The sequence below is a fragment of the Neophocaena asiaeorientalis genome, unplaced genomic scaffold, assembly GCF_003031525.2.
Source record: "Neophocaena asiaeorientalis asiaeorientalis breed wild unplaced genomic scaffold, Neophocaena_asiaeorientalis_V1.1 scaffold1004, whole genome shotgun sequence".
NCBI classification, from domain to species: Eukaryota; Metazoa; Chordata; class Mammalia; order Artiodactyla; family Phocoenidae; genus Neophocaena; species Neophocaena asiaeorientalis.
Genome location: NW_020174276.1, coordinates 290,998 through 298,832, shown reverse-complemented (window position 1 = coordinate 298,832; position 7,835 = coordinate 290,998). Strand labels below are relative to the sequence as shown.

Here is a 7,835-nt window from a genome sequence, read left to right as displayed (position 1 = left end):
GCTGAGCGGAGGGAAGAGATCGGGCCTGCACTGCCCTAGCGGAGGCTGGGAGGCTCGGCTTAGGGGTACCGGCCTCTGCCTTTCCGCCACGCCCTGCATACTAGGCTTTGAGCTGCGAGGCATACGCGGTCATGGCCATTTCATGGGCGGGCGCGTAGGTCCAAAGAGAGGATGTGGAAACTAGAAGGCCCCAGCTAGAAGGTGGCGGAATCGGGGCGCCCGCATCTCGATTGAGCGTGCCGCGCCTTCTGACACACCTGCCTCGCAGCACACGGGGAGGCTGGCACCTGGTCACACGGAGCCTTTTGGAGCATATGCCCTTGGTGAGGCTCCTGACAAACCTTGTTGACGAGGTCCCATCACATCCAGGACCCAGGGGCTTCCCTGGTGGCGCAGTGGTTGAGAATCCGCCTGCCAATGCAGGAGACACGGGTTCGATCTCTGGTCCGGGAGGATCCCACATGCTGCGGAGCAGCACAGCCCATGTGCCTAGAGCCCGTGCTGAGCTGGGCCTGCAGTGCTGTAACTAGTGAAGCCGGCGCGCCTAGAGCCCGTGCTCCGCAACAAGAGGAGCCACCGCAGTGAGAAGCCCGCGCACCGCAATGAACAGTAGCCCCCGCTCGCCACAACTAGAGGAAGCCCACGTGCAGCCACGAAGAACCCAACGCAGTAAATAAATAAATAAATATACAGGGAACTCTGGCAAATTTAAGTTTAAAAAACAAACCCCCCCCCCCCCAAAAAAAAAACCCAAAACAAAACAACTAGGAGCCGGGGCGCAGCTCACGTTTTGAACCCGGCCAGGGCATCCACACCGTGGTGTTGGGTGCTCTAGCTCCGAAGGCGAGGCGATGTAGCTAATTGGATTCCGGTAGAAACACTGTTTCCATCAAAAGTGGTTTGCTCTGTTGTTGTTGATCTTTGTTAATTTGTATGCATTCTGCCAAAGAGGGCGATCTTTGTTACTTTGTATACATTCTGGCGAAGAGGGCGATCTTTGTTACTTTGTATACATTCTGCCAAAGAGGGCGATCTTTGTTACTTTGTATACATTCTGGCGAAGAGGGCGATCTTTGTTACTTTGTATACATTCTGGCGAAGAGGGCGTTGGGTGAGTCCGCTTTCAAGTCAAGGTGGGCAGAGCCTGGGGAAAATAGTGCAGGACCACTAATCCCAGTGATTTGTACATTTAATTTCCAGGAAGTTTTGCAAAGTGTATAAGGAAGGATGGCAGTGCCTCCTCATATACTCCATACATCTGCTTGGAGGATCCATGTGAACCAGGGAAGCATGCTACCCTTTGAGGGTTTGCTATATAAAAGGCAAGACTTGGAGGGTCATGTGCAGTAATACCACCTAATCTGACATCTCTGAGAATGAGGGGTCCTATGTAGGAACTGTCTATGAAACTGAAGTTTAAACCTGGAAATGCTAAAACCTAAATGCTAAAAGCTAATGCTGAAATGTTTCGCATATGCCCTTGCCCTCTGTGTGAGGTTGAATACCGGTCCTCCAAAGATTTCCCCATCCTAATTCCCAGAACCTGTGACTGTTACCTCATGTGGCAAAAGAGATTTTGCAGATGGGATTAAGCATCTTGATGTCGGGGAGCTATCCTAGGTTATCTGGTGGGCCCAATATAATCACACCCGTCCTTAGAGAGAGAGGCAGGAGGAGTAGATAGGCTACGTGATGATGGAAGCAGAGTTAGAAGATGCCGCACCGCTGGCTTTGAGGATGGAGGAAAGGGCCGTGAGCCAAAGATTGCAGGCGCTTCAGAAGTTGGAAAGGGCAAGGGAGTGGATTCTCCTCTGGAACCTCCAGAAGGAACCAGCCCTGCCGACACCTTGAACTTAGCCCCCTAAGACTCATTTTGGACTTCTGACCACCGGCATTGTAAGAGAAAAAAGTATGTGTTGTTTTAAGCCACTTAGTTTGTGGTGCCTTGTTACAGCAGCTCTGGGGGACTAATACACCTTTTTAGGTAGAGGATGTTGACCCAATGTGGTGATTTCCCTAGGAGCTGTCGGGGGGATTTAGGGCTCTAACCCCTAAATCAAACCATCATGCTCTGGTGTTTGAGTTCTGTTCCCTTCTCCCTCGAGCCTGGCTGTGGCCTTTCTCCTGCTCTGCGGGCAGTTGCCTTTGGCAGTCACCCTGCTTTGCTTTTCTTGCCTTTGCTAACCTGTGGATTAGTAAACCAGTGCTGAGTATAATCTTAAACTATGACCTCAGGACTCGCGGCACCTGTTTGATACTCAGAGACCTTTTTTCCTCCTGTCACATTGGCAGGATTTTGGTTAGGTGAGCTGCAGAGGTGGGGGCAACCTCTGGTTAAATGCCTGCTAAGGTGGAAACAGACACACAACTTGTTCCTTTTCAAGATGTGCAGAAAGGGATATGCCAGGTGCAGTAGTTTGAAGCCTTGCTTCTCCTGGCGTGGCCTTGAGGCTTGGGAGAAGCGTGGAGCCCACAGAGCTACTGAAGGGAATGCTGCACCCCAGCATGACCCCCAGGGGCTTGTTAGCACGTTAGAGTCTGAGAAGCTCGCGTCTAAATCCCTCAGGTCGAGGACCCGGTGGAAGGCATGGCAGCCCCTGCCAGCTGGGCCCTGAGCTCTCGGTCTTGTCAGAACAGGGATGTGCACCCTTAGGGCCCAACCTGGCGGCTCCCCTCACACTTTGCAGGGGGCGAGCCCTGGATGAAGCACTCCCCTGCCTGCTTTCTCTCGGTAGGTGTCAAGCTAGGGATGCGGTCCATCCCCATCGCCACCGCCTGTGCCATATACCATAAGTTCTTCTGCGAGATCGACCTGGACGCCTATGACCCCTACTTGGTGGCCATGTCTTCCCTTTACTTGGCCGGCAAAGTGGAGGAACAGCGCCTGCGCACTCGTGACATCATCAACGTTTCCAACAGGTAGCCGCTTCTGGTGTCCCCGTGAATGGGAGGCCAGGGAAGGATCTCACTAGGCCCTGCCCCCCAGGCGGCAGCAGTCCAACTAAGGAGGAGGCACCTGGGTGGCCGTGAACTGGGGCCGGGAGCAGTAACAGCAAAGGCAGGGGTGAGCCAGGAGCCTAGGGGCACCTGTACGAGAGAAGCTGGGGCCAGATTTTGGGGAACCTCAGAGGCCAGATGGGGTGCAGAGCGGGGTGGGAAGGAGGGTGTCCCTAGCGTCGCAAGCGGGCACAGCTGGAGCAGAGTGTGTACGGACAGCTGATTCAGTTTGTGGTCCAGCAGAAACTGACACACCATTGTAAAGCAACCGTAGTCCAATAAGGATGTTAAACAATAAATGAAAGATCAAATTCTATTCTAAAAAAAAAAAAAGATTCTCGTGGGATCTTGGACAGGATGGATGGAGCCAGTTGGGTTCTGGGGCCGCTGTCCTGTTTAGATGGTGTGGAAACATGGTCAGAGTTGCTCAGGAGTGTCTCTCGCAGAGTCCTGGGCCCGAGCAGCCGTGTTCCTGTTGGGGAAGGACACGGGGCTCCAGCCGGCTGGGCGGGCTGTGCCGAGGTCCTGGGGCCTGGGAGGAAGCAATTTATGGAAAGTTAGTGCGTCATAGCCTTTCCAGGAACTCTAATCGTTAGGGGAGAAAACTATTTTGTGCTGCTTCTCTTTTAAGAAACAGTTAACAGAAAAGCACTCCCCACCGCGTAAACATGACAGGTTCACGGTGTACCTCGAAAGAGTAGGAGAAAAACAGTCGTGGGGCGCTCTAATAGGACGTTGGCGCCCGGTGTGGTTCTGTGGGGAGATCGGAAGAAGAGGGAGGGGCCGGGAAGGGTGAGTCAGCGGCAGAGAACTGGGGTCACTTGAGTGTGTATCCCATTCCCGCACAGCTTGGTGATCTTGCATAGGTGGGAGTGTTGTGGACGAATAAGGTGTAAATAAGGACACAAAGATCTGGAATGAAACAAAATGGAAAGCTAAAATACATTTACGTTTCTGAGGGCATCATTCTTGTGTTCAAATGCCTTCCTTGGGCCCAGAGTGAGAGCCCGGGGCATCGCCGCCCCGGGTGCAAAGACTGTTCCTCAGGAGACACTGCAGAGAGCCCATCTTTACACTCGACGTCCTGCTGAGGAGGTGGGACAGCCATGGGGCTAACGCTAGAAGTGGCTTCTTTCCTCTCTGGTTACCGTTTGTATGGCATACGTACACCCGTAGGTGGAGAGTGGTTGATGGTGACCTGTGCCGATCAAGAGCACAGGGGCCCTGGCGTTGCCTCTGGGTATCCCACGACTGGGCGCTCCTGGGGCCACCCACTTCTGCCGTCAGCTGTGTTGTTTCTCTGCACAGGTACTTCCACCCGGACAGCGAGCCCTTGGAACTGGACTCACGCTTTTGGGAGCTCCGGGACAGCATCGTGCAGTGTGAGCTGCTCGTACTGAGGGTTCTGCGTTTCCAGGTCTCCTTCCAGCACCCTCACAAGGTAGGTGCTGGGGGGGTCGCCGACAGTTCCCAGAGGCACGAAGCTACTTGCAGCCCCCTGAGCCTGGAGCCACGCGGGGCCCTGGGGAGAAGCAGTGACCGGCTCGGGCAGCCTCGCCCGTCGCCACTCTCGGGGTCCGTCAGGCAGCTCTAATTTCAGCTGCTGCCTTTCCGCCCGCTCGGCTGTGGCTGCGAGCCAGGATCCGCGTGCCCTCTGAAGCCCGTGCCCGTCCCCAGACCCGTATGAATTATTTGTTCACTGAGCCACGGGGAGGCAGGGCCCGTTTCCTGACCTGCCGAGTCCCTGTGCCAGGAGTTGCTGCCCCGCCTCAGAGCTCAGTGCCAGCTCAGCTGTGCGTACGAACCCACGAGAAAAGCCTGGTCACTCACCGTTCACAGCTAGGAGTGCGTTCGTCCCAACAGAAGAATTGCTTCAGAAAGCAGCAGAAGGGGCACGTGAACCCTTAGAGCACTCGGAAGGACCCTGTGGACAGCTGGAAAGGTGGCCTGCAGAGAGGCGGGGGGGGGGGCTTGGGACGGGTGCCTTCCCGACCGCCTCCCTAGTCCCAGAGCCGCTGGTGGAGTGTTTTCTGTCGGCGTGCGGTGCAGGGCTGCTCTCCTCAGTGGCACTCCCCGTGGGCTCAGGAGAGAGTTCGGGCAGAGGGGGAGCTAACAGACGGCCGAGCTGGAGGGCATTCAGAGGCCCTGGCGCCCCGAGAGCCAGTGTCCGGTGTCTGGCTGGCCCCTAGCCTCAGGCTGGACTGTGGGTGCCTTGCCCTGTCGTGCACATCGGGGCGCCGTTTCTGGAGTTTTAATGTTTGAGCTGGGCCACGGGCATGAGGAGAATGATCGCTGACGGTGGCCGGCACAGGGCCACGTTGACGGAGAGGGACAGTGGCGGGGTGGCCATGGAGAGCGGCCGAGTGGGTTTTGGGAGCCGGGCCTGGAGGCTGAGAGCAGGCGGGCCTGAGGGGACCGCGGCGGGGCTGGAGGTGAACCTGGCAGGAGGGTGGGGCAAGGCCTGTGGAAGGCACTGGGGCTTTTTTCCAGTGACACCGGGAGGCGACATATCCGATCTGTGGCGTACACACATCGTGACACTTAGGGGAGAGTGGCTGGTGGGCAGACAGGCCGCAGGCTCACAGTAAAGGAGGCAGGTGACGGGGGGCCAGCTGACTGGCGTGTCTTTGCAGTACCTGCTCCACTACCTGTTGTCCGTCAAGAACTGGCTGAACCGTTACAGCTGGCAGCGGAGCCCCGTCTCCATCACCGCCTGGGCCCTGCTGCGCGACAGCTACCACGGGGGGCTGTGCCTCCGGTTCCAGGCTCAGCACATAGCCGTGGCGGTGCTCCACCTGGCCCTGCAGGCCTATGGGGTCGAGGTGCCCGCTGAGGCCGAGGCCGAGAAGCCATGGTGGCAGGTGAGGTGACTGCGTTGGCAGTCCCCCTTGGCGTGTGTCCCCCTCTTCTCTGCCTGAGGTCCCTGTACCTGGTGTCACATTTCTTTGTAGTAATTATCCACAAAGAAAGATACGGGCTACTTGGGAACCTTGAAGCTTGAGGCTACTCTGTCCTAATAGTCTAAGGCAGGCTCTCGCCCTCGACACCGCGGACGTTCAGGGTCGGATGTAGGAGCAGGACAGCGCCAGACGTTGCCAAGTGCCTCGGGATAGGGATCGCCCCTGGCTGAGAACTACTGAGGCCAACCAAGCACTTTTTTTGAACTGAGTGGGAGCTTGTCGTAGATCCGAGGTTAATAAGTCTGGCTTCACGTCAGAAGACGTACAGGGGGTGCTCTAAAAAGACAGCGGTTGGTAGGTAGGTAGATAGATGATGTGTGGATGGATAGGTGATGGTGGATGGTGGGATGGAGAGATGATGGAAAAGGAGGTAGTTGGATGATAGATGGGTGGGTGGATGCATAGATAGATAAGACAGATGACACCCCGCCTCCCCGAGACGTCCTGAATGCTGAGAGCGGTTTGTCGAGAGCTGGGTGAAGTGTGTCTGTCAGAAAGGCTGCAGTTCTAGCGGGTTTCCCTGGGTAGTCCCACCGTTCCTTAAAATGGGATTTTGACATCATTCTCCGCTTTTCCTTTCCTGTACTTGAAGTTTGCCGGCCCTCTCTTCCTGATACCTTTGTCCCTCCTTGTCCTACAATGAGATTCCATGTAAGCAGACTTTGAGGTGACGGAAGGCTCCTCCTTTTTGGGCACCACCCCTTCCACGCGAACCCACAGTGGCTGCCCTCCCCCTTCCTGAGGCTCCCTCCCCCGGCCTGCTCGCCCTTCCTGGGAGCTCACAGCTTCTTTCTGTGATTCACTGTCCTGTATTGCCTGTCTGCCCCCCAGCCCCCCACCGCACCCCAAGGCCAGGGACCTTGTCTGCTTCATCGGTGTCTGGGCAGGTGGGGGGCAAAGGGCGGCTGCGTGGACAAAAGCATTGCTCCGTGCCGGGCTTCTTGGGGACTTCCAGATCACGTGAGCCCAAGGTCCCCACTCTGTTGAATCAGGTGGCGGCGCAAGGGGCCGCTGCTTCCTGGCCCGTCCTGGGCTGCTTTCCTCTGCGTGTCCTCCCTGCTCTCCTTTCTCTTCGCTTGTTCCTGACGGTGACCGGGGCTGGAGCTGCCGCAGCAACCTCTGCCTCCCGCTCTGGGCCGCCACCCCTCACCCCTCGTGAGAGGAGAGCACGGAGAGCGGCTCCGCCACGGGCCTCTTTTCTGGGCGACACACACGTGCCCAGCAATCGTTCTCCTGGACGAGGCCGCCCCTCTGGGCGCTACGCCCGCGCTTCGCTCGCTCTTGTCTTTCCGGGTGGCTCCGAGTTCCGTGCACGGGAGCGGCCGGGCATCCTTTGGGCACGTGAGGGCCGCTTCTTGGTGCTGAGTGGCTGCTGACGAGCCGCCTGCCCAGCCCCGAGGTGCTGCCTCTAAATCGTGAGACATTCTTACTGCTCATCGAGCGTGGCAGCAGTGGCAGCGGGGCGGCCGTTTGTGCCCAGGTGCTTCGGGCCTCTGGGTGGATGAGGCTCTGGCTCTAAAGCAGTAGCGAGTTGTAGCGGGTGTCGGAATCCCCATCTTTTGGAGGCCGAGTCCTGTTCCGTGGTGTGGCTGGACCGCGTCATGTTGGTTCGTTCCTCCATGAGGGACACTTGGATTGTTTCCAGCTTTTGGCCCTGGGCTACTTTTTTTAAAAAAAATATTTATTTATTTACGTGGCTGCGCCGGGTCTTAGTTGCGGCAGGCGGGCTCCTTAGTTGCAGCTCGCATGTGGGATCTAGTTCCCTGACCAGGGATCGAACCCGGGCCCCCTGCCTTGGGAGCGCACAGTCTTAACCACTGTGCCACCGGGGAAGTCCCAGCCCCGGACTACATTTTAGCGGTCATTTCTTGGCTTGGG

The 7,835-nt window shown here is 57.0% G+C and overlaps 1 protein-coding gene across 7 annotated transcripts in view; it reads left to right on the top strand.

Moving 5' to 3' along the window:
* The window catches only part of CCNQ (cyclin Q), a 10,026-nt gene that overhangs the window by 146 nt on the left and 2,045 nt on the right, over positions 1-7,835 (top strand). For 2 of the 7 annotated variants that reach the window (XM_024755837.1, XM_024755834.1), the window contains exons 1-4: positions 7-669; positions 2,736-2,919; positions 4,306-4,438; positions 5,631-5,858. In XM_024755837.1, the coding sequence (XP_024611605.1) occupies positions 603-669; positions 2,736-2,919; positions 4,306-4,438; positions 5,631-5,858 (612 nt within the window). In that variant the 5' untranslated portion in view covers positions 7-602. Of the gene's footprint in view, positions 1-6; positions 670-749; positions 2,920-4,305; positions 4,439-5,630; positions 5,859-7,835 lie in introns of those variants that run through there. The other 5 variants (XM_024755842.1, XM_024755835.1, XM_024755841.1 and 2 more) reach the window with 4 other exon arrangements.